This window comes from Apus apus, chromosome 5, assembly GCF_020740795.1.
Source record: "Apus apus isolate bApuApu2 chromosome 5, bApuApu2.pri.cur, whole genome shotgun sequence".
In the NCBI taxonomy this organism is placed as follows: Eukaryota; Metazoa; Chordata; class Aves; order Apodiformes; family Apodidae; genus Apus; species Apus apus.
This window is the reverse complement of record NC_067286.1, coordinates 7,794,025-7,819,953: the sequence shown is the minus strand read 5'-3', so window position 1 is coordinate 7,819,953 and position 25,929 is coordinate 7,794,025. Positions and strand designations below refer to the sequence as shown.

General features: G+C 50.6%; 1 protein-coding gene across 9 annotated transcripts in view; it reads left to right on the top strand.

Moving 5' to 3' along the window:
* Positions 1-1,416: 1,416 nt before the first annotated feature.
* WT1 (WT1 transcription factor) overlaps positions 1,417-25,929 on the top strand; it is a 36,913-nt gene continuing 12,400 nt past the window's right edge. For 4 of the 9 annotated variants that reach the window (XM_051620603.1, XM_051620602.1, XM_051620604.1 and 1 more), the window contains exons 1-6: positions 1,802-2,192; positions 6,500-6,622; positions 6,878-6,980; positions 13,325-13,402; positions 22,649-22,751; positions 24,088-24,238. In XM_051620603.1, the coding sequence (XP_051476563.1) occupies positions 1,802-2,192; positions 6,500-6,622; positions 6,878-6,980; positions 13,325-13,402; positions 22,649-22,751; positions 24,088-24,238 (949 nt within the window). Of the gene's footprint in view, positions 2,193-6,499; positions 6,623-6,877; positions 6,981-13,324; positions 13,403-22,648; positions 22,752-24,087; positions 24,239-25,929 lie in introns of those variants that run through there. The other 5 variants (XM_051620599.1, XM_051620598.1, XM_051620605.1 and 2 more) reach the window with 4 other exon arrangements.

Below are 25,929 nucleotides of genomic sequence, written 5' to 3'. Positions count from 1 at the left end.
GCCAGGCGGCCGGGTAGGACGCGGCTGTGCCCTGCTGGGTGTGCGCCGAGCCACGGCCCCGGCAGCGGTTTCGGTGCCGCGGTTTTAACAGCGGCGGGTGAAGATGCGCAAGGGACAGGGCCCGCGGGTCGCGGTGCTCCCCCCCCGCCCTCTGCGCGGACACTGCAGGGGGCCGCAGATCCCAGAAGCTGCCCCACGCCTGCTCGTAGAAGCTAATCCACCTCACGCCCCCCCGCCTCCCCCGCCCCCAGGCTGATTATTAGTTTTGAAGGAAAACGGCAGCATCCCTCTTAGAGAGTCTCCATCGGGGGAGGCTGCGGGCTGCCCCCTGCCCCGGGTCCCGCCAGGTCCCGCGGGGCTCTGCCGCCTGTCCCGGGGCTTCGTCCCGGTCCCGCACTGCCGAAATCATGGCATCCCTCGCTGCCAGAGCAGACCCGGATCCCGCCGTGTATCCTGGAAGGACCGTCGGGGGATAATGTATGAGATGCCATCGGGGGGACTCCCCCGCTGCCGTCGCCGGGATGCATGCTGAACAGTTGTTGTCTAGGAAGCTGGGGAGGGAAGAGAGAGTCCGGGGCTTCCCAGGAGCAGTGCCAGGTGAATCTCCCTAAAGCAGGTTACTTGCAGCGTCGCGAACCTCCCCCGCCTGCCCAACCCGCTTCCTTCCCTCTCACACACGGGCAGGTCGAAGGGACGCGGCTGGGACCGGGCCCGCACTGTCCCCGGTCCCTTTGCAAAGGGCGCCCTCCCCTCGCCGGCAGAGCCCTCAGTACCCTGGCACTACCGGCTCGGCGCGACGTGCCGCGGCCCGGCGCCCCCCGAGGCCTCTGCAGGGGCGGGGGCCCGGGCAGGCAGCCCGGAGCCCGCAGGAGCTCAGGGAGATGCGGGTTCCTCCCATAGCGGGAGAGGCACCTGGAAAGACACTTTCCCCTCGCAGGGACGGGGTCCGCCCGCCCCGGGTTGGGTCACTTCCCCCGGCTCCTGCAAGGGCGGGGGCTTCTCCGCCCCGTCCCCAGGGCCTGCGACCCCGCCGCCCTCGGGAGTCCCCACGGACATGCAGGGAGCTGGCGGGGGAAGTCGTCCAGCACGTACTTACTGGCCACCTGGATCCCTCTAAGTCTTGCAAGTTTCTCCTAAAGCGAAGGGACGTTAGGGTGAGATTTAGTGGCGCTTGCACCAGAAGAAGGGTGGGAGTGATGTGTAGGGGAGATAGATTCTCCCACAGTAACCTCTCCCCCTCCATCCCCGGCTCTCCTCGTCCACCCCCCTCCCCCCGCGCGTCTGGTCCGGCTGGGTTCAGCACAGCGGGCTGTGGGCAGCCCCTCGGCGGAGGTTGTGTGAATGGAGGATCGGCGTGGCTGACTCCTCCTCCCCTGCAAGCGCCTCTATTTGAGCTTTGCAAAGTTGAGGGTGAGCAGGCATCCGAGGTGAGGCGTGCGAGGCGGCTGTGCCCCCCGAGCACGGACAGACGGACACAAGCACAGACAGACGACAGGCAGACACGCACACGCGGACACACGGCCACACGCACACCCCGCCCTGCCCTGCGCTGCGAGCGGGTGCAACCCCGGAGGCGATCCTGGAGAACAACCTTTCCCTGTCGCTGTTGCCGGCTCCCGCAGGGCTGGACCCGGGGAGCTGCGTCGCGGAGCAAACTTCGCCCAAAGGGCTGAGCTCGCCAGCCTGGTGCCTGCAGCCGGAGCCGGCCTCCGGCTTGGCGGGCAGGGGCCAGGTGTCCTGGAACAAGTGCGGCCCGGCGGGAGACTGGCTGCCCGGCGGCAGGCAGAAGGTCTGCGAGCAGATGGGTTCCGATGTCCGAGACCTCAACGCGCTGCTACCTTCCGTGCCCTCCCTGCCGGGCAACAGCAACTGCACCATGCCGGTGAGCAGCGCGGCGCAGTGGGCTCCCGTCCTGGACTTCCCCCCGGGGGCCTCCTACGGCTCGCTGGGGCCGCACTCCTTCATCAAGCAGGAGCCGAGCTGGAACGGGTCGGACCCGCACGAGGAGCAGTACCTGAGCGCCTTCACCGTCCACTTCTCCGGCCAGTTCACGGGCACGGCCGGGGCTTGCCGCTACGGGCCCTTCGGCGCCCCGCCGCCCAGCCAGCCGCCCTCCGGCCAGGCTCGGATGTTCCCCAATGGGCCCTACCTGCCCAACTGCTTGGAGAGCCAGCAAGCCATCCGCAACCAGGGTAAGGGCAGCGCTGCCTGGCTCCCCGGGCTCGGGGGGGCGGCCCCCGTAGGCGTTCGCTGAGTCTTGCTGGGCCGCGCTTGATGTAAACACCAAGCCCAGCCTTTCCCTCCGCTGGAGCCCGGCTGGGTTAAGCGAGCCAGCCCTTTCGTGCCTCCTTTCCCTCCCTGTGCGGCAGCAACGTCGTTGCAGGGAGTTTTAGGAGCCAGGAGATGCTTGCCCCCCACCCCACCTGTGGGGCAAAGGGGTGCAGCGGGCAGCTCTGCCAGGCGAGCTGGAGCACCCCCCGCCCACACTCCCGGCATGGAGCAGCCTCTCGCTTCGCAAAGGTTTGACTGGGCCGGGGGCGCCTCAAATCCTGGAATGGAGAGGGGGCTGGTCTCCGGAGATAATTCCCCCCAGAAATCTTGGGGGGAGAAAGCGGGGGTGGGGGGTGTACCTGCAAACCTCCTTCTGAATCCGAAAGCCGCTGTCCGCAAATTAGTGTTTTCAAGCCCCTGTCCAATTAACCTCGGGAGCGCTGAATGCCCCCAAGGCCAGGCCGGGGGACACAAACGGGGGCGCCTCGTAGTTTCTTTTCAGCATCTCCGTGGCCAGGACAGGCTGCTGTTTGCACCGCCCCGAGAAATTCCCGTGAGCTGCACGGCCGGGCGATGGGGTCAGCCCCTGCGTGTGGCACCGGGATCATAATCCGGTCGCTTTTCTTCCAGTGGATGCAGCATAAACATCTGCTGGTGCAAACGAGAGGAAGAAAGGAAATGGGGCGAGCATGCAGAGAGCTTGCCCAAGATCTTTCGGGTCTTATTCCCCCTCCTTCAGCTGGCCCCGTGTTGTCCAGCGCCTGCCCCGCACACCCAGCCCCGGACGAGGCGCCAGGGGACTCTGGCCGAGGGGGTGTCGGGCCGTCGCGGCCCCGAAACTCGGGGGATGGGAGCGCGGCGGAGGATGCGTGGCCGGGCCGGAGCGGGACGGCTTGCCGAGGTCTCGCCACTATTGAAGCGGGGTCTTCCGGCGGGGCGCCGGAGCAGAGGCCGAGGCCGGGCGCCCTGTGCTAGCCGCCGGGGTGCGGTCAGAGGCCAGCGAGGAGGCCCGGGGGGGACTTTGGCAGCGCGGAGAGACGATGGCGGCGGAGGGGAAGCGGTTGTTCAGCAGCGGGGCCCCGCATGGGCCTCTCCCGGGCAGTGCCGGGTCGCAGCCCCGGTGCCACCGCTCCGCTGCCTTTCACTCCCCTGCCCCCGCTGACCGCCCTGCGCCGGGCTCTAACGTCGGAAAACGCAGAGCGGGGCGCCAGGGCCGCGCCGCCCAGCCCGGCTAGGAAAGATGTGCAGCATCCCCGGAGCTCGGGGAGAGGTCTGGGCCGCTGAGTGCCCCGCGGGGACCCGGGCTCCGAGCGGCGGGACCCGGCGGGGAGCGGCCTGCGACCGTCCCAGCACAGAGCGTGCCAGGCCAGGGAGCTCTGCCGCCGGTTTCTAAAAGACATCGGAAAGGATTTTAGACATTAGAGAGGATTTATAACCGCTGGGCCGAAATAGCGACGGGAAGGTGGAGAGGAGGGTGAGGGAAATAAACTAGGCCCTGAGTGCGTGAGCGGGTGGGCAAAGGACAAAATAGCTGCGGCCCCGCGCCATCCTGTCGTCTGAGTTTAACCACCCCGAGGGGAAGCAGAGGTTTTAACGCACCGAAACCGAGAGCCCATTTTTGGGCTTTGCTCGGTCTCCGGGGTGCTGCGGGCTGTGCTGCGGGCTGTGCTCGGTCTGCAGCACCACGAGCGCTGCAACACGCACACACACCCCGCCACAACCCCCCCACACACACCTGTCCGTGCCCGGAGCGCCGGGGCCCAGCGGCCTCACCGGTGGAGGGGTCCTGCAGCAGGCTGGAGGAAGGCGCCATCCCGGGGAGCAGGGCTCATTCCCGGCTCCCTGCAGTGCTCTGCCAGGCCTCGCCGTGGGGCTGGTCCCTGCGCCCGCGGGGTGGGGGTTCCCTTCAGCTCGGGGCTGCCTCCCCGCACGGGCAGCACTCGGGCATGGGCACAACTGTTTTCGGAGAGGTGCATCGAGCTCCTTCTTCGGCAAGGAAGAATTCAGCAAGGGTTGTTTTGTTTGATGGGTTTTTTCCTGGTGTGGTGTTGGTTTTTGTTGTTTTTATTTATTTATTTATTTTCCCCCTGTGGATGGATAAAATGTTCTTGCTTTGGCTCTTTTCAAGGTTGAACTCTTTTTTTTTTTTTTTCTCTTGAGTCGGTTCCTCCGACCGTGGGAAAGACACTACCTTGGCTCTGCGATGACATTACTGCCAAGTCTGGGATGAGGTGGGGGTTAGGGAACTAAGGCTTTGAAACTTCTGCCCAATTTTCCTCTTCTCCTTTCCCTGTCTCTTTCATCCAGCTGGGCTCCTCCAACAACTGGATGCCTCCAGCGGGCCCCGTACACCGACAGATGTACAACTTTCAATTATTTTCAGCACATTTTAATCAGGCCTGGCTCTGATAACGCCCTAATTAAAGAGACCTCACTATCGGCAGCTTGGTTCAGAACTCAACTTTCTTATCACATTCCTGAAGTTTTGGGTCAGGCAACACCGGAAAATGCGGCCAAAACCTCGTTCTGCTCCGAGCTGAGTTTTGAAGGTCACCGAAAGTCTGCGCCGGGCCAAAAGTAACATAGAAAGTGTCAGTTCTTTTTTCTGAAAGTTTAAAAAAAGGCAGAGGGAAAAGGGGAAAAGAGAGTTGAAGGCTGAGCCTCTACCCTGAGGGCTAAGGGAGTAGATAAGGAGCGAGAAACAGCTGTGGGATGGGAGCCCATAAGGTACCGGCCTGTCAGCGCTGCTCGCATCGCCGCGAAAGGAGCTCTGCTCCTAGGGCGAGGGGGCTGTGAAAGAAATTTGGCTGGGGACGAAACAGTCCCACCTCTATCCCAGCCACAGACTCAGGGACGGCTTAAAATAATTGCGAAGGTGAAGGCTTCAAAGTCCTCTGGATTTTTTTCACTTCCTATTGCTCCCTTCATTTTCCCGAGCAATCCCGCAAGTTAATTAAGTCCTGTAATGTCTCTGGATCCAGGCTCCCTACAGCGAGAATAAAATGGAGAAGCAACAGCCGGATCCCTTTGTTACCTCTCCATTTTACTGTTTCTGAACCCCCCCCCCGCTGGATCCATCGGCGGTGGTGAAGCAGAGACCTGCACCGCGCCGAGCACTCGGCATCGGAGGGAACTGAGAAAGGAGCCTGGAAACGGTCCCGAGTGTTCCCTTTCGACTAACAAAATCACCCTGCGGTCACATCCACTGCCAGACGGGGCTGTGGAAGACGCCGGTGCTGGAATAAGCGGGCGAAGAGAGGGGTGCGAGGGAGGGAATGCTTGTTGTCCGTTTGGTTTCTTCTCCCAGCTCTCTTCGGACTTTTTGTTTTGGTTTGTTTTTTTGGAAGAGTGACTGTCAGAGGAGCTTGGTTCTCGGGGTAAATGCTGATGAGCCGAGAAGCCTCTGAGATAATATTACTTTGTAATTACTTTTTTAGCTGAAGTTGTTTAGCCAGCTCCAAGTCATTAATGAAAGTTGGTGTCCGAGCACCTGATTTACGATTTTGTGTCGGCCCGGGGTCAGCAGAGGTGGTCTCTTTCCATCTGAATCTGCTCGATGTAGGAAACAAAATAGGCTGTTTATTATTTTGGAGAGCAATTTTCGCTGAAAGGAGGAGTTTTATTTTTGCATGTAACATTCTGCCTCTTTATTGCAGACTCTTCAGAAAACTGCTCTTAAAAAAAAAAAAAAAAGATTAAAGGGTAACTTCTAAATTGGAAACGGCAGAGGAGTACACTGAGCAGATGGGAATCTTCCTCTTTAATATGACCAACAATTAATGAAAACATCCTTTTTATTACCGAAGCCGATCTGTTTTCTTTAAACACGAATGAGACTTCCGACTTTCCGCCCCTCGGAGCGGGCTGCCCGGGGCGGGGGGTCCCACAGGGGTCCCCCCCGCACCACCCTGCGCCCGCAGCCTTGCGAAGCGCCTGTGCTGGGGAGGGGGGGGAGAAGGAAAAGGGGGGTGAAGGAAAAGGGGGGTGAACGAAGAGGCACAGCCTTGCTGAGTCTAATTTTCCCCACCCTGGGCAGCAGCACCGGGGAATAACAACACGGTGCAGTTAAGTGCGAAGTATTTCTGCAGCCCGCGGTGGTGGGACCCTGTGGCGCTCGGCCGGGCGTGGGGTCTTCTTGCTTGACGCCTGCTCCGAGACGCTTTGGGAGAAGCTGGTGGCCGAGCGGGCTCAAAGCTCCTCCTAACCCCGCCTGTGGTCTCTTCGGCAGGTTACAGCACCGTGGCGTTTGACGGGACCCCGAGCTATGGCCACACGCCGTCTCACCACGCCGCTCAGTTTACAAACCATTCCTTCAAACACGAGGACCCCATCAGCCAGCAGACCTCACTAGGTAATTTCAGCCTCCGCGGGGTGCGGGCCGCGCTCGTGGCCGGAGGGGACCCACTCAAAGGGCGCTGGCGGCCGGCCGGCAATCCAGAGCGGCTCCGGAGTCGCGCCGCTGCCCCTCAGCAGGCCTGGCACAGAACCAGAGCTGCTCAAACGCTGGAGGACGGGGCCTTGCAGCCCTCTCTGCAGCTCAGGGCGGGGGGAGCGGGGGGAACGGCCGATCGCCGCAGGGGTTAACTCTTCTCTGCTTTCTCCGCAGGGGACCAGCAGTACTCGGTGCCTCCCCCGGTGTACGGCTGTCACACCCCCACCGACAGCTGCACGAGCAGTCAGGCCCTGCTCCTCCGGACCCCCTACAACAGGTACCTCCGCCGGCAGGGAGCTTTGCCTTGCCTACTTCTGCGCGGGTTGCTGCTCGGACGTGGTCTCTCCCTCCCATGCCGTTCAAACAGCTTTCTGTTTGATGCAAGGAAGCAGATGTATTTTTCCCTTTCTCATAAGAAAAAAAACTAAACAAAACAACAAACCACCAACAACACAAAAAAACCCCCCACGTTAAAACAACAACACAAACAAAGCCAAACACACCTCCCACCCCCCCTAAACCACAAAACAAAAAAAAGACGCCCCGCCCTCCGCCCGGCCCCACCGTGTCTCAGCTTTCCCGAACCGCCTCGCCCTCCCGGGCCGGGGTTTGCGGGGGGTGGCGGTGCCGCTCGGGGCTAACAGAGCATCCTCCGCGGGGCTCGGGCGCTGCGCTGCCGGCTCGGGGGAGCCGCTCTAGGCGGCAGGTGCCTGCCGCCTCTGGGAAGCGGGAGCCGGGCTACCCGACCTCCTTGGAGCGCACCTGTCCAGGAGCCCGCTGGTGCGAAAGGTTCGGGATTTGCCCAGGTGCGCTCATCCGCGCTGGGGGGAAGTGCCCGGGGAAGCCCAGCAGAACGCCAGGCTTCGGGCTCAGCTGGCGGCTCCGGGTCCCAACCCTACTACAGAGCATCCCCTCACTGCCCGGGGCAGGTGCCCCAGCCCCATCGCCCCTGACTGGGCTTAGGCTGCAGAGAGGAGGGGTCCCGCTCCGGGCGCAGGAGCCGACCCGTAAGGCACAGCGGTCGTCACGGCCCTGCCCCTGCGCCATCTCCCTGCTCCCGGGGCTAGGAATCTCCGCTGCCACTCTTCTCCAAGGTCAGGAAGATGTGGGAACGCTGGCTGGTGAGCAGCAGTGGGGGGCAGAGTGTGGTACAGGGGTCGGGCAGGTAATTAAAACTGAGCTCCGTCCAGGGGCTTCGTCTCGCAGGCCAAGAGCCTTCCGATGGCTCCCAGAAGTGACAGTGACTGGCCTGCAGGGAGTTTATTTATTGAAGACGGGGCAATAAACCTATCGGATTTCCTTGCTGGGAGAAAGGTGCATCTGGAGCTTTGCTGCAAGCACTTTGCCAACAGACGGGCTCGTTGCGAGCGCGGTTTCCCATTTTCTTCGGTCTGGCATGGAGGCTGGGCGTGTCTCCCGCAGTTTTACAACGTGTTTAGTGAGCAAAGAAGTTCCCCAAAATTTATTCTTCAACTTTTTGTGAACTTGGAGCCAGTCCCGTATCTTGGAGTTGCTAAGTAACTCTCACACACAAAACAATATGCCTCGGCGAAGGAAGAGCCACGAGCGGCTCCCCTCGTAGGCCGGTTATATCATCTCTGATTAATCAACACTGGACGTGGGACAACAAAATTCTCTCACTTCCAGAAGCCACTTCGGTAATGAACGTGAGTTGACGTCAAGGGAAGGAGGGAATGAGGTAATGAAGGAAGGAAAGAAGCCTATCCAGAGAGATTAGCGTGCAGAATAATTGGCGGGGCGAACTGTGCGCTGAAGTGACAGAGATTGCTCACCTCGCAGGGAAATCTATAAATAAGGTCCGTTGGGAGGCTTGTGGAGGACAGCTCCGAGCCGTCGCGGGCAGCCGCCGCTCACCCCTCGGGGCTCTCCCTCTCCGCCCCCTGCCCCGCTCTGCTGCTGGGGCTCCCTCCTGCGGTGTTTCCGCCCGTTTGTAGGTTTCGTGGAGCAAGCCCAGTCCTGGGAGGTGTGATTCCGATAGGAAACTGCGGCTTTTGCCGAGCGGGCTCTCCTCCACGTGCCTCTACCGAGGTAGCATCTGGGAGCACAACCTGACATCTCCCTAACGCGGCCACCTCCCGCCCAGCGCCTCGGGACCCGGTCCCCGGAGCGAGTGGGCAGCGCTGCGCTACGGGACCGATTTCTTCCCGACCTTAGCTTTGACCCTATTCTGCTCCCGGGGAGGTTCCCTGCTTATTTCGGTAGGATAAGGATTTAAGCCCTTAAACCTAACCGAGCCAATACTCATGCGTAGGGGGTGTAAATCAGGGCAGAACTTGTTCCATGTCGAGGGCAGCTCCCGTTGAACAGAGCCTGCTCCAGCATATAAACTCGAACAGGTGGGGGAGCTCTGTATGGCCTCCCCTTGTCCTCTCCTGCACATGTTCAAAAGCATCTGGAAAAAATGATGCTTCTACTACACAAGTGTTGTTCAAGAAAGTGTCAAGAAAGTGGGTGACTAGATGTCGTGCAGCAACGGGCGTGACTCGTTATCCACATTTCCGATGGCCTGAAAACCAACCACATTGTCTCGGTCAATATTAATCTTGACCTGGTGGAATACTTATTTATTTAAGATCGTATTTATTCCGTATCTCCTTTGCGAATATTTATTTTGCTTTCCGCAGCTCAGGTCACGTTTACCAGCTCTGATTTGACAGCTTAGGACTCGGATGCGGCACCAGACGGCCGGGGCTGGCAGGGATGGGGCAATGAGGCTTCCGCGGCCGTGCCCGTGCCCGCTGCGCGCCTCTATGCGCGCTTGGTGACCGCTGCGCGGAGCTCGCAGGAATGGTGCTCATTCCCGGAGTGGCAGGGTTCGTCGCTGTGGGGAACCGAGCTCCGGAGCGGGAGATGTTGCCTCTTTCCCCGGCGGGATGCTGCGGTCGGTGTTTGCCCCGCACCGCTCTCCTTCGCACCCCTCCGGGACGCATGAGCATCTCACGGGCGTCGTTTGCGGTCCCTCGCCTACCCCAGCAGAGGCTTCGGGTGCGTCCGGCTTTGCATCCTCCCTCGGGGTCCCGCCGGACCCCATCCCTCCCCCCGTCACGCCCCGTCACGGATCTCTGCTGCGCCGAAACGAGAGCCAAGGGGTCAATTCTTCCGCGAGCAGAGGTGGGGCAGGGAAGCAACCGCGAGCAGATGCAGGAGTGAACCACCTCCACCTGATGCTCTCGCTTTCCCCTGTCGGTATCTCACCAGTGGGATGCAAGAGACCGCTATGAAGCCACTATCGGCTTCCCCGCCCTCCGCGGAGCGCGGCCGCAGCTTTGCGGGAACCGCGTCGGGTGGGTTCGGGAATGGGCGGGAGCGGCAGGGCCCTGAGGCCCGGAGAGCCCCCGGCCCGGCTGGTGCCAGACCCTCGGCAGTGCGGAGGGGTCTCGGGCAGGTCTAGGGCTGAAGAGCGTTTCTTTCTCTCCCATACCAAGGCAAAAGCGGTGGGGAAGGCGACAGCTTGAAAGAAACGGTTAAAAGACCGTAATTCTTGTCCTGGAAGTAAATCTCTCTCTGAAATCTCTCGCCTCGGCAACTACTTGCTCTTGTGTTTATAGCGCAGCCCGCTCCTCTGCGCCTGTTGTTGATAGCAGGACATGGAGGACAAACCCGGGCAGATTACAAGTGTGCATTAGATGACTAGCATTTGTGGGTCCATTAAAATGGTGATGTGAACTTTTCTACCTCGCGCTGTTTAATGTAGTAAACATGCTCGATGTTGAAAATTTACTGTGAGTCACACTTACAAAGACTTTAAAAGTGGAGGAGTCTCGGTTCAGATTATAACTCTTTCTGTGCAGAGGTCAAGAACTCGGTAATACTGCAATGCAGGCCAAAACAAACTCTATATGATCTACTACTGGTTTCCTTTTAAGTTCCCTTTTTGCTCAGCGTTGACTTCCTTTTATTCCACTCCAACTTACATTAATCCCCGTTGTAGAAATGTTCTTTCCCCCTCCTCCTTCCTCTCGTTTCTCTTTAAAAGCATCTCTGTAATGAAAATAAGTTATTTTTAGTGTCTTCTTTGTGGCCGTTTGGAGGGCCAAGGATTCAGATTGGAATCAGTGCAGGCATATCCCCCGAGACCCCGCTTTCCTTCTCATCATTCAAACCTCATCCGAAACTGAGATTTTGAGAGGAGCTGTTAATTCCATGAGATCATCTCACGGTACTGTCAATAATAAACCGTGGCGAGGCGTAAATGAAGTTAGGGATGTCCTGTTCTCTGTCACACGTCAGATTCGAGGTGTTTAACCTTGTGTCGATGCCCGATGGCCCCCGGGCAAACGGCGGTCGGCGCGGCCATTCCTGCCTCCGGGCTTGCCCACCTCCCCCCGCCCCGGGGCTGCTTTCGTACGATTTAGCCACATCGTGGGCAATCCTGGGTTTTTCGAGATGTAGAAATCGAAGGGTCGTGGGCTCAGCATCTCCACAGAAAATAACTTTCTCCCCTTGGCTGCAGAGATCCCATAGATCCCGTGTGAGGGGCGTGGGGGTGCCCCTCCCTCCCCCAGCCCCCCGGTGCTAGGCCATAACCCCCGCAGGGCCTGCCGACAGACCGCAGCGCATCCCGCGGGAATCCGCTCTCAGCACCTCAGGTCGGACGTCGCGCAGCTGAAACTCGACCCCGCTCGGCCCCCGGGAGTGGGCGGCCTGGGCTGGCGTGGGGGTCCGAGCCCGGCCTTGGGTGGGCTCCGAGCTCGGGCTTGGGTGGGGTCTGAGCCTGGGCTGAGGTGGTGCTCCAGCTCCCCCCGGCACTCATTCCCCCGGCTCCTACCCCACGGCAACCGCAGCGGGAGGGCAAGGCGGGGGGCGAGGGCTTGCGGGTCCCTGCCGGAGCCAGAAGGACCGGCTGCCACAGAGCGGGATTTAGCAGAAATCCCGTAGCTCGCCCTCTTTCTCCGTGTGCTCTGCAGGGCGCCCAGCCCGCCCGAAAGCCGCTGCGGGTTCCCTCCGAAGGCTGAAGCCAGCTCGGGCTCCGCTGTTGTCGGAGCTGCGAAGCCGGGAGCGAAGCGCGGCCCCGGGGAGGGCAGGGGGGACCTGCGGCTTCACCTCGCCGCTGGACACTGAGCTGGCTCCCGAGCGGTCTGTTTTGGACACTGTCACCCAAAGGCGGCATGCAAAACAGTGGCTGCGAGGTAGTGACAAGATGAATAAGTGTATTGCTTTATGAAAAAGCAAAGGAGGGGAAAAAAGTGGATATTGTGGGGGAGGCTCTTATAAATGAACTGTCAAGGGAAAGAAAGTTAAAGGGAAATCTCCTGCTGTAAATGCATCGGGCGGGCACTTCTAATAAAAATCAGGGTCCTGGAGGAATTAATTACAGCAGCATTACAGGAAGAATTCGTGGAATTGCAAAACGTAGTTGGCACAGACCAGCACGGACTGCTATTGCAAATGGGGAAACTGCAGGAGAGTTTAACAATTCCTGAGCTGATATGCAGGACATTGTAGTAGCATAATAGCACTTCAGACACACTAATGAATAATAGTGTCCAGTGATACTGACAAATGATATTACACATACTTCGAGATTGAAGTAAGTTAATTTATTTTTATATGCAAAAGCTTCCCACTGGAATCTGACTTAGGTCGCTTCTACCTGCCACGAAGAAAAAAATACATAAGAAAAAACCCTACCCTCCCGTAATAACAGAATGATATAAATTCACCGCGTAAGTCCAGCGAATTTAGGTGTCATTAATCAACAGGGAGACTTGCGCTTATTGTGAGCGGCTGTTGCCGGCATCAATCACAGAGCCCAGCTGAAAGGCCCGGGGGCTCTCGCCGCGTTGCCCCCTGCGGCTCGCCGGGAGGAGCGGGGAGTTGGGCTTTGGGGGGGAGCTGGGCTTTGGGGGAGCCCCCGCAGCCAGCCTCGGGGGGCACCTTGGCGGTACCGCGGGGGGACGGGCCGGGGAGCGGCTGCGCGGGGCTGGGCTGCCCGGAGCCCCCCCCTGCCCGCCGGCTTCGCCCCTTCCCGCGGCCGCGCTGCGCGGTTTGGCCGCTTCGAAGTGGAAAGTGCGGGTGGGGAAGCCGGGGTCTGCAGCAGCCGCCCGTGCTGCCTCGGTGTGTATCTGCGGGGAAGGAGCATATTCCAGCGGCGAGCTGCGTTTATCGCTCAGCCACTCCATTTTTCTCCCGCTTGTCAAGCCCCTCTATGTAGGAACATCCATCACGAGTCACGATAGCTGCTGCACTCCATTAACCACGTGGTCTCTCACACTCCTGGTTAAAACAGTTAAAAGATTTGCCTTTTAAAAACAAATAATCTGCTTCGTTAGCCCGCCAGGCTGCCTATATTCGTTTCATTAATTTCCATGTGTCACTATCGGATATTACTTTTCTGTAAGGAAGAATTTTTGTTTCTCCTCTTCCAGTTATTTCCTAATTGACAAGCCTGCAGAGGGAAAGACTTTTCAAACCACAGCCATGACTTTATTATTTCATTTATATTAATAATACATCGAGAAAAGGGAGTATGTAAAATAAATTCGCTTTCTGCTGTTAAATATTTAAAACCCGTAACAAAGAGAATGTTGCTGTATCGACATATCGGTGTTAATTTGATCGCAGTAATTTTAGTTCTAATTCTACGTATATTTACAACAGTGACAATTTATACCAGATGACCTCCCAGCTTGAATGCATGACATGGAATCAAATGAACTTGGGATCCACACTGAAGGGGTAAGGTGCTTTCTTCTTTTCTAAACTTTAGCTGTAGTGCAGTTGTACCCCTGACCTAACTTGCGTTTCACGTCTGGAATCCGGTCCCCAGCACGAGAAAACACCGAGTTCCGACAGCGCCTCATGGTCTGGCTGGAGCTGAGGGTGTTTTTCACGTTGTCATGGCCTCAGCTCAGTGCCGGGGCGCCGGCAGGTCCGGGCTTACCGGGCCAAGCAGCAGGTATTGCAGAGGCGAGGCCCGGGGCTGCCCGGGGCGCCCCGCCAGCCGAGGGGCTCTGCGCTCCCGGCGCGGCCTCCGCGGCCCCTCCGCTCTCCCCTCCTCGAGCCGTCGCCCCTCTCTCCCATCCCTCTTCCCTTTCCCTCCCTTCGCCAGGCCCTGCGTCCTGTGTCCCGGCCCTGCCGCCTCCCGACTTCCTTCCTCCCGGCCATTGTCGCCCTCCCACCTGCCGGGAAGAGGCTCCGGCCCGCCTCCCCCGCGGGGCTTCCTGCGGCCGGGCGGGCAGGAAGGCCCCGAGGCGCCGCGGGGCCCCGCCGGGGTGGCGGCCGCTCGGGGGCCGCGCTCGGCTCCCCGCTCTGCCGGGCCTCCCCGGGCCTCCCGCTCCTGGGGGAAAAAGAGGGAGAAGAAGGGGTGAAGAAGGAGGCACGAAGCTCTGGCTGCCGGTGCCCGCTGCCTCCGGTCGCCCCGCTGCGGGTGGGTTGTGCTGCGGCGCAGCCTGGGCAGCGTGAGGAAGGAGTGAGGCCTGCTGGGCCGGTGTGATACCGGGACCTCACCGTGTTTCGGCTATGGCCGCTGCCGTGAGCCGCCTTTTGGTGTTAGCCAAGGGAAGGCCAAAGGTTGCCCGCCCTGCTCTGAGTAGATAACGGGCTAAGAAAAACCCTCTGCTGAAGGTAGGTGTTGCCCGCTTGCTTTGCCACGTTCCCAGTGCCTGAGCGTGTGCAGTTGCAAATGGCCAACAGGAGACACCTAGGAAAACCCACATGGATCTTCGCTATAGTTGTCTGTAAACGTGAAAACCTTGTTCAAGATGGTCTCTGTGTACAGTGCTGCAGGCTGGGAAGGGAAAAAAGTATTGCGGGTCTGCTTCTTGCTCGTTCACCACTGGCTCTTGGACAGGGAAGAGATAGTAGCATAGTAAACCAACTGTATCAGAATGAGCTAGAGAATTGAGCCTAGAGACATCTGTCAAGGAGCTGCCTTGGTTAAGAAGATCCCCAAATCCTACAGTTGTGTACAGTTCAGTGTCCTTGATGCTGATTGTCTTTTCAAGTTTATTTCCTACTTTTATTTTCCATAAATGTTTTTGATTTCCTCTTTAAATTGTACTCTTTAAAGATCAGTGCTTGCAATATTAGACACTGTTTTGTCTCTTCTGAAGAAAATATCCTGCAAAATGAAGAAACACATCAACCTTGACTGAGGTCCAAGTTATTAAAGCAAGGAAGAGGTTATTCTTTGGGGAACTTGGTGAAAAAAAAAAAAAAAAGAAAGACACAATGGAAATATTAAAGGAGTACTGAACAAAATAAATGGCTTTTTACTTGTCCAGGAGTCAGACTGTTAGCAGTGTAAAGTATGTGACCTAGGATGCATGAAAGGGGGGGGAAGAAATCAAGATGAATGATCTATGGTAAAATGAAGCTGAAAGTTTTGGTATAGGCCAAGATTGTAGAATCTGTGGAAAATCAGTGCTAGACATAGCCTCATCACTGGTAATATGAGCCAAAATAGTTATCTGTCTTTTCTGGCTGAGAGTTACAATACACAGTACCTCCAATCTCAGTTGCCATGAGCATAAGGTATTCTTCCCAAGATTTACATCTTTAAAATATATTAACTGTTCATAAGTGATTCCCAGGCGTTTAGTATTTCAGATGCTTTTCTCAATCTTGTAGTTGTAATTTAAGAATTTTGGAATCAGTCTTTCTGTTGAAATATGGAGCTTCTAGATTCTGTCCAATGATGACAGTCCTTGTTTAGCTCCTTGCCTTGAGTTCTCCCCAGCACTTCTTCCTGGCTTTGACAAGGCTTTTGTACATTATAAGAAGGAAGAATACATTACCAGTAAGTTCTGCAAATTGTTAGAGAACTCTGTTACAGTTATATAAAACTTAGGGGTTATACACTTTATACTTGACAATAAACCAGTTCAGTAGCTTGGTCTCTGGGTTCCTGTTCAGCACTTCACTGAAGTGAAGCTGTTGCCGCGCATTTCAGGTATAGTTAGCTAGCAGCTTCTATGCTTGAGTTATCTAGTGGTGCATCTGAGAGCCTTCTGGTTTTAGCTGTTTACGTTCTTGTCAATATTTGACTGATCAGCTCCAGAATCTCCTCACTTCAGATTAAAAGTTTGACATTTGGCAAGGAATACTGCCAGGTGGCCAAAGCTGTGTCCTTTTCAGTTGCTCTGAAAATCATTCCCTTTGAGTTGCAAGCCTGTGAACAGTCCTGTTCCTGTGTGATCAGAAGCAAGAGCCTGGCAGCTAACCTGTCTACTGATTTTATCTGCTCAGAGCCTGCTTCAGTCTTAGAAGACTTTTTTTTTCCCTGATTCTTGTCCTCCCTGGGTGTTTTAACATAAGATACTGGAACTGCGGGCAAGAAGTTTCTTCATTTTAGTGGGTTTTAGTCTTTGAGTTCTTTCAGTAGGTGTAAGCATTAGGGAAATGCAGAAGGCATGGCCTGGGTGTCAGGCAGAGATGGACAGTAAAAGGTATGGAATAGAGTGCCTGGCCAGACATTGCTAAGTGGTGGAGAGAGACGCATAAATTGAACTGAGATGCCTTCTGGCAGAGTACAGTAACGGGATAGACTGGTAGAGGAAGGGCAGAGAGGTGTAAATGGAGAAGCAGATAGGAAAGGCTGCAAGCCAGACTACTCCAGAACATGCAGTAGATCCTGAAAGTTGAATTCTGGATGTTTCTGCCTGCTGGCAAACCAAAAGGAAGTCTGATGGCCCAAAATAAGCTTCTCTCTGCAAGGAGTTGTCTCTGCAGAAGAAACCAACCCACTACTAAACAACCCATATAGTCCAAGTGACTTGAATCTATGTTGTAGATTTTCACTTAGGTTCTGAATGCCAAAAATTGAGCTCAAGTTGGTCTTACAACTCGTGTGAGGGAGGAAAAGTCCACATGTGGTGCCTTGTGAGCTAGTGTGTTGATTATGTGTTGACTGTCCAGGGACTTGTCACCTTCTGAACTTTAGGTTGACAAGAGGGACAGCTGGTTTGTTGTCTGTGAGGGCTGTTACACAAACTGTCAGCTTCAAGGATCTGAAAGGAAAACTTCATGGTTAAGGCAGTGACAATCACTGTGGGACTGGATTTTATCTCTTCAGACCATTTGCTGGTGGTTTGTTCTTAATTTTGTAGTAGTTTCTTTGGAGCAGCTGAGATAAGATTTATACTGTTGCAGGAAAGTTAGTGGGTCCAAGCTTACTACCCTGAGTACTCAGGCCCCAGACATCTCAAAATTGATATCCTACATTAGTGGACACCTTTCTTCTCGGTTTCTGTCCTTAATATTTTTGTGTTGCTCTCTTATTTGTCCAATGTGGAAAATGCTGCTTCCCTTCCTAGTGGTGTTGCAGAGGCAGACCTCATGACTAAAAAGCCCTCCTTGATATTTTGATGAGGTTTGTATAAAAGTGACATGGAAATGATTTATACCAAGCAGGAAATGATATGGCATGGTAGAGAAGTGTAGTCACACACCCAACAGCAAGATGTAACAGAAATATTGCAGAGTTGTCTCTTCAGCTCCTTGGGTAAAAAGTTTTGATCTGTATTTCCAATAGTCTCCTGAGATTGAGTATATAACCTGACAGAATTTGTGGTGGTTTGTTTTTTTTTTCCCTTTTGGTTTTGCTGGGTGTTAAACAGCACATTCCATGGAATTTTGTATATGTTGCTGTTTGCTGAGGCTCACTGGAAGGAAGGTTAGGTGTACCTATAACAGAATGTTACTAAAACTGCATCTAAAACAAGATGGTGGAAAGTTACATTGTGCAGGAGTGGATTGTAGAGGTTTTTCTGTTTAACTGTGGTTGTGTTATTAGTGAAATTTGGAGGTGCAAAATTTCCTTCTTGGGTTCAGTTCTGCAATCAATGTGAATTGGAAATGGACAATGGCCTATTGTCTCTGATACCGAATTTCCCCTTTCCCACTGATAGCTGAGGGTCTCGTTTTGAAGGGAAGTGTTGGGTGAACTCCTGATTCCACTCAGGTCAGTGGTAAAAAAAAATCCAAACCAAACAAAGAGCATTGAAGTCAGAGAGACTAGGGTCCCCTGAAAATCCAGTGCCTTCCTTTCCTCAACCAGCTGGTTTTCTCATTGAAGATGGCAGAAGGGCTGTAATCTGCAAAATCGCATTTTTAAATATTCCTTTGCCTTGGAAAGTACAGATAAAAATGCAGCTTTATACTCCACCCTCCGTAATAGTATTAGACAAAAAACAGGCAGAAACATGATCTTCTATATAACTAATCAGAATCTTTTTGCTGTCTCCAAACACATTTTTCCCAGGGTGCTAGGATGGTAAATATTTTAGCAGAGGGAATTAACTCTACTTCTCTTCCTTTATGTTCTGTTATCAACGGGACTAGCCCACACCCTCACTTTGCCTCATTTTTGGCTCTGTTTCTAAACCCTAAAATTCCTGTTCCTGCATTGAAACACAATTAAATTGAAGTTTAATGTGGTGCCTGTTTTATGTAATCTTGCTTTCTGCCTTTTTTTTTTAATTCTTCCAAGTCTGAATCTCATGAATCAATGTGTATTCACGTTTCATCTGAAATTTTCTAACTCTCCTCAGTATGCCCTAAAGCTTCCCTTTTTTGGTTTATGAAATAATAATAAAAAGCTTAACTCTTCAGATTAAGTTGTAACTGCTTTATACATTAGACAGACAATTTCAGTTTAACAAAGTAAAAATGGTGTGAGAGAGAAATTGCAGCTTGATTATTTTTTAAAATATTCAGATTAGAATGTCATCTTTTATGAGTTTTTTTATAACCACTTAGATTGATACAACTCTCAAAAGCTGCTCTGTTTTTCATCACACATTCTCATCTGTAAAACCTTCATTTTTATTAATCTTTGTACAATCTGTACAACTTTGAGATTAATCATTTTAAAAGAGCTACTCTCTGAGTGTTAAGGATTTGCTGGGCTAATGGCAAATGCAAGTGCTTCTAAATACAACACACAGTGCTTGCTTAGCATTTTATGTTGCAGAAGTATCAGTCTTTGTTTCCCAGTTATCTAGAGTTACGTTTTTATGGCTGTTTCCAGGTCTGTTTCTGGCTGCCTAGAACCCAGGAACAAAATATACTGGGTCCTTTTTTCACCAACTAACTTGAATTCTAAATATTTATACTCCAGATCTGTTTTTGTGCTGTTCCCACTGAAGTTAAAGAGAGTTGTGTATTTATAAGTAAAGGCAGAACTAGACAGTGAGGCCAAATCCTGCAGTCCTTGCTCGGACAAAAGTATCTGTTGGATCTTGGCAGGCTGTTGTGGCTGCATCTGGCCTTGCTTGCTCCTGAGTCCTTTTAGGACTTGTGAAGGGATTGGTCTAGTGCCTCTCCTTACTGGAACTCTTGGCCTTAATGTTTTTTGTTTGTTTGTTTGTTTTGTTTTGAATTATTTGGTTAATTCAACTGTTTGCCCCTTGATTATCCTCCTGGCCTTATCTGAATTTCTCCTGGGGGCTGCTCATCCCCTGGAGCAGGGGCAGACACTGAGGAGCTTTGGCTGTGCTCCTGGCTCTGCTCGGTGCACTTGCAGCAGGGCAGTGAGCAGCTCCGCTGGCAGCTCTCCAGGCTGCTGTGGTGTTGCCTGAGCAGCCCATCCTGCTGGGAGAGAACATGTGGGCCTGCTCCCAGAAGCCTGTCTCCCCCAGAGTATCAGTGTTTACCTCCCCTGGATTATCCCTGTTCATCTGAACAGCGCAGTGTGATCTCTAATGCATCTTCTTTTGAATTGATAAACTGTATTTGTTCGTGGAGTTGGGGTGTTCAGTGTCCACATTGTGGTGCTTCAGTGGAAATGTAGGCAGTTAGCTAGTCCTGAGAATCTATCAGGATAATTTTTCGTTACTATACATACAGATATTGTGGCCTGAGTGTGTGGGGCATTGTCCCTTTGTCTAGTTAAATAGAGTGCCTACCCAGAAAATATGAAAGTTAAGGAATCTCTCACCCTCTTTAAGATTTCCACTAGTTCATGTACTGCTGGTTACTGCTCCTGTACGTAAGATTGCATCTGCTCATTTTCACTTCTATGCAATAAAGCAGGTGTTTGAGTTTCAGAGATGTATTTAGGAGACTTACATTGGTTCTTCCATCAGTTCTTTTATTTTAGTATATAAGTTGCAGCAATATGAAACAAGACAACTGTGGTGTACGTTGTGTGGCATGCATCAGGGATGCACTGAGCAAGAGGCTGGAAGAAGAAAACAGTATTTCCCAGTGTGGTTACTATGGCTGCTGAGTGAAGGCTGATGTTCAGAGAGCAGCAGTGTAGAGACAATCTGTGAAAACTCTTCCCTCAGTATTCCAGTTTCTTCACTGACTGGAAAGAATGTTCACCTGTTAATTTCCATCTCCCTGAAGGTCAGATTATTCTGTGGTGCTTCATAGGGAATAGATAGTATTTTAAGCGAGAAATCTCATGTGATACATTTTGCTCTCAACATCCATATGACCACGCTGAGTACCAGCCAATGTTGATGGAAATGTGGCCAATGTAAAATGGGAACTAGGGTTCCTGCTTATCAAAGCATTTCTCCTAGGGAGCTGGTTAAGGAAATTGCTGTTCATTACTTAGCATTTAATTGGTCAAGAGGTTCAGAAAATAGGTTTTAATCTTCAATGCTTTGCAGTTGTATGTACAGTTTTAGTGAAGTATAACTAGAAATATTGGGAGGAAATACGAGAGCAGCTGAATGTTCAGGAAGGATTCCCAACTGTGCAATAAAACTGGAGATGGAGATCAATAGGAGGATGCCTCCCATTCATAGAGCTGTTCCTTAGGGCACAGACCTGGTCTTTGTTCTGCTTTGTATTCTGGTTGGAATTATTTCAGAACTGACTCGTCTTTAGAAAAAGAGTTAACACTGAAAGATGAAAACCATGTGAATTTGGTGGGAAAGTGAGGCTGTTTTATGGTATGAGCTTTTACTGTGTACACCTGTTCCTCCTTCCAAAGTTTTTGTCCTTGGAATTCTTATCTAACTTTGTCTCTTGTTTATTGTAATGTGTAACATGAATGAGAGGTTACATGGTTACTCAGTGTGACTTATGCTGAAGTTCATATTTACCCTGTATTTGCTACATTACATATCTGTAAGAGCTTCTGCAGAACGTCCTCCTTATAAGTGGTACTTCTCACTTAATTTATGTTTTAAAATGCACTGTTTGTGATTAGATGGATATCACCATGGCTTGGGTGCTTTTCAGCCTTTTTTTTTTAACATCTAAGGACTTGCTGCCTTTCAACAGAGAGGAAAATACAGTGTTGGTGAGGAATCTGAATTGAGCAAATTCATTTGTTGTTTGTATTAAAGAACAAAATTCTTGAGCAAGAGAGCGGACCCTGTTTAGTTGGTGCATATTTAGAGGAGAGTTTAATCCATTTAAATTAGATAGTGGCGTTTTCCTTTTCCTGTCATTACAGATAATACTACAGATCAGAGATACTTTATTGCCAACACCCTGTAAGTTATTTTGTAATGGCCACCTGTTTACTAGTTAAAATTGAAATAAACAGAGCATACCTTCTTAAAAGGTACAACCTTTGATTTGAGTGGCCAGGTGGAGCCAGGATTTGAAAGTAGTATTTTAAGCAGCAAAGGACTTGATCAAAAGGAGCATGTCTGTGAGGTGGCAGCCTGGAAGCCGCTATGGGGACAAATAATGAGGAATGTGACCCCCAGGCTGCAGTTAGAGTTGTTCACAAGTACTGCTCCCCTTCTGTGCAGTGAGGCTTACAAGCCATGTAGACATCTCCCACATGCCAGTTCCACTGGCTCTTCTGCAAATCACTTAAGAGGCTTAAAACTTCCTTGTAATTCTATGCTGCACATGAACTTTGAGTGAAGAGAAAGGAAGGACCAGTGAAATGAGAGTCTGGGCCTCAGGGACCCCTTCAAATTGCTATTGCAAGCATTTGGCAAGGACTGGGATAACATCCTATGTATCCATCTTTGTCCCTAGCTGTGTGCCCTTGGGCTTTGTTCTGGGCTTTCTAATTTCTGATGCAGTGTAAAACATGAGCACTTACTGTTGCCAGTGTATATTGATACATGTGGCAGTGTACACACTAATGTAACATACTAATTTAAAAATTAAAAAAATATAATTTATTTACATAATTTTGACATTAAGAAGGTTGCAAACAGGAACCACAGCAATGTTCCCTAATATTCTGAACAGGAGGACACAGGATTGTGAAGAACGTCATTAGATAAACCTATGGTTGTGACACCCCCAAAACACAACACAGGTTACAAATTTTTAAAAATGTTGTGATGATGCTGCATGAGCAATGTTGAACATTTATACCTAGTAGGGATAAGCTGGTTGTTTTTATTATTATTATTATTATTATTATTATTATTATTATTATTATTATTATTATTATTATTATTATTATTTATTTTATTTTATTTTTATAAAAGGGTTAATTTGTAGCACATCCTGCAAGCTGATATGTGGGATAAAGACTTTGGACACTGATTTGTAATCTCTGTTTATGAGTACATGACTGCTATTCTTATAAATGTCATCACTTTCTTGGTAGTATCTGGTAATATCTGAGTCATGAGGTGCTGACAAAAATCCACTGCACTTAATGTGAAACTTGAGGCATTTTGCTCATTCCAAAAGATATTAGCAATAGCCAGCCCCACATTTAACTGATAAATAACGTGTACATGTGCACATGACACAGCCATGCTGCTATGTGGATTTTTTCCTCTTACCTAAAATCTTTGTGGAAATACATCAGAGTTCTTTTTCTGGGCTGTCTTAATGGGTACTAATAAATGTATGTATGGAGTCCACGCATTGAGCCAGTAGGAGCAGATCCATACAAAGGTAGAGCAGGCTTCCTTTGGTGAATTTCATTTGAACTTGGATGTCCTGGCTGTAAAAGCGAGCTCTGCTTATGAAATGAAACCTCTCACATGGAGCTGAGTACTGAAAAATATTTCATGTTTCCATTATTCCCCTCTTTATTTACAGCCATACAGCAGGATATGAAAATGAGAACCACAGTGCTCCCATGTTATACAGCTGTGGGGCCCAATACAGAATACACACCCATGGAGTTTTTAGAGGCATACAAGTGAGTATAGTAGGGCATTCTTCATAGGGAAGTAAAACTGCTGCCTGTTTAGAATGTTTATTTACTACCTCCCTGGTATTTATAAATACGTCCTTGATTAGCGGTTTCCCTGTGTTATCAAGAAGTGCTTTACCTAAGTGTCCTGACTTCACTGAAGCATAATGTGTTCTTTCTGATACAATCACTTAAAATAGTTTATTTCTTCTTCTAAAATATATCTGCAATGCAGTATTCCTTAGCTGCCTAGGCCCAAAATCCAGCTTCTGACTTCTAGCTCCAAGCACTTTGGCCATGTGAGGCTTCTGTAGTTCAATGGACTCCATCTGATAACTGTATATAAGAAAGTGTTGGATGACATTTTGCTTTTAGGGATTTCTGAAACTTTACTAGTTTTAACATACTTCTTTAAAAAAAAAAATATACTGTTTGTTTCCTAATGACTAAGTAATTAGTGAATATTTTGAAGGAACTTACCATTAATGGGAGTTAATTTCCTCCCTTTCTGAAACAGTCATGTCATCAATAAATACCACTGTAAAAGATACACCTTCTTAAAACTGATGGCAAAGTCATTACATAATATTTTTCTCTTCTCTGTTGCTCTGTGTTGTCAACATACACCAATGTTTTTAGATAGCATCTTTTCTCCTTTTCCTTTTCTGTGTAGTTTAACAAGTCATTACTCAGTGGCAAGCTCTCAGAAACAGGCTCGTGAGCCAGATTTTGTAGAGTGAATAAAAATAAGCAGTAGACAATGTTTAAGGAAGCTAATTATCCCAGAAGGAGAAGATCATCTTTGATGGAACATTGTGACAGTAGCCAAAATACATTAAGGCTGAACTATTCACCAGCTCCACCTAGACAGTTTTTCTTGTTTTGTTTTTTTACCATTTGTATTAACCCAATACGTTCATTTCCCTGTCTTTTAACTTCGTGTGAGTATTTAAAATAAAGAGGAGGATGCTACTCTGGCTCTTGCTCTTGCTGTTATCTCTTACACTGGTATAAGCCTAAAATTACTTCATATGCCAATGACTGTTCTTCCAGGATTATACATGAGGTCAGAATGTGGCCCATTTAATCTTGCGTATAAATATAGGTGAGACAATTTAATAAGTAGAGTTCACTGTATTTCACTTCAAATCATTTTAATACTCCACAAAGAACAAAGTTATACTAAGATTGCACTTTGTGAATGTAGAATGAAATGAAGTTGCCTGTTGGCAGTATATGTTTCAGTATCTCTCTCCTGGTGCCTCTGATTGTTTCTCTTTGAATATGTTAAGCAGAAGCTCGAGAACGTGCCCGTTGCATTAGCAAGTCTGTGTCATTGCAGGACGTCCGGCGGGTGCCAGGAGTAGCTCCGACCATTGTCCGATCAGCAAGTGAGACAAATGAGAAACGCCCCTTCATGTGTGCCTACCCTGGCTGCAACAAGAGATACTTCAAGCTGTCCCATCTACAGATGCACAGCAGGAAGCACACTGGTGAGGCTCAGCATGGATCGGGATAAAGCAGGTTGCAGCGCTGGGCAGCAGAGTGGGTGGGGTGGTTTTAAAATAGCAAAAGGTGCAAGAAAGGATGTGCCAGGTCAGGGGCAGTGATAATCTGTCAGAGGGTGTGTATGGGCTCTGTTGTCTGGGCAATCCCTCTTTTGGATGCAGAAGACTCTCTGAATCAAGTAAAGAAAACCCCAGAGCAGCAGTGACAGCGAGTAGATCACCTCCCTCCTGCTCTTACTGTTGTAGGGCATCATTCAGGGCTGTGAACTGTCTTATTTTTTTTCTTCTTCTTTTTCATCATCAAGCATCAGAGCTTGCTTCAAATCCTGACTGTTGTTAGCTATTAAGTTTCATCTGCAAAAGGAACCTAGGCATTTAGCATCTCTTGTCCTCCTATGTGAGCTGGGAGTGGAGTCAGACATCAGCAAATTAGCTTCTTTGCTATGGAATCTTGCTGTGAATAATTGAGCCTCATCATTTGTAGGTTAAGATCTGCATTCTCTCTTAGTTCAGACAATGTAAGTTGTATCTCAAAATGTACAAATCAAATGCCCTATTGCACCTTGCCAAAGAGAAAACAGACTTATTCCCCCAATTGGAAGATTTATACTGTTGGAAATGTAAAATTATAATGCACCTTTAGATATGCTCCTTATGCATTTTTTGATTGCCTATCATACTGTTATTTATACAGTTCTTTCTGTGCTAATCTAGAACCTGTGGATAAAACCTGTAAATATGGATGCTGAAGTTAACCATTAATAGGATGGAAGGTCGAAGGGATAAGACACAACAGGAAGGCAGTCCATACTGCAGATTGCCTGACATTTCATAAAGAATAGTTGCAAACTCTTTTCTTTTGGAAACCATGTGGTGACCTTAGTTAATTGTGTAGAATACTCATCGGTGAGAAAAGAACATAACAAAGCATTTTTCATTTCCCAGTGGAAATGTCACCAGATACTCAGATCGACATCTTCACGTTCAAGATAATTTAGATTTTAACTGGCATTTAGTCTTTTCAGCTGAAAGTCTACAGAAATTCTATTTTCTGTCAATAAATTTGAAACAGAAGAAAATTTGGACATCTTTTGAGATCCATTAACTGTGATATTTTTCTTAAGTATGCCTAAACAGTTCTTATAATAGTTATTTCTTATAATCATTATTTCTTTCATTCCTAAAATGATTTACTCTGTATTTTAATGGTCATAATTTGTTCTGGTCCTGTGTTTTATTCCACTTGGTTGCTTGGCTTTCGTAATATTATTTCTGGATGCATCACAAGGACTTCAGCTTATATCTTTTTTGTTTTTCTTGACTGGAGAAGACTTCCAGCATTCTATGACATATAATCTAGGCATGTAGAGCCACAAAAACCCCAGAAGACACAGGGCATAGAACCATGGCCATCTAGCATCCCTAGGGAGACTTCTCCCATTGTTTTTGAGGTCATGCATGCCCCTTCCTTCTCCTTTGGTTTATGTGATAGTGGAACAGGGTAGAAGAAAAATTGTGGGGTTTTTCACTCCAAACACCTCTTCTGTGCAGGTGGGCCCAGATTTTCTGCCATTATATTTTGCATGTTGAAAACAAAACATTTATTTCTCAACCTTTGCACTTTGCCTTCATGTTTCCTGTAACTTGTTTTGCTGATACAAATGTTGCCATTTATG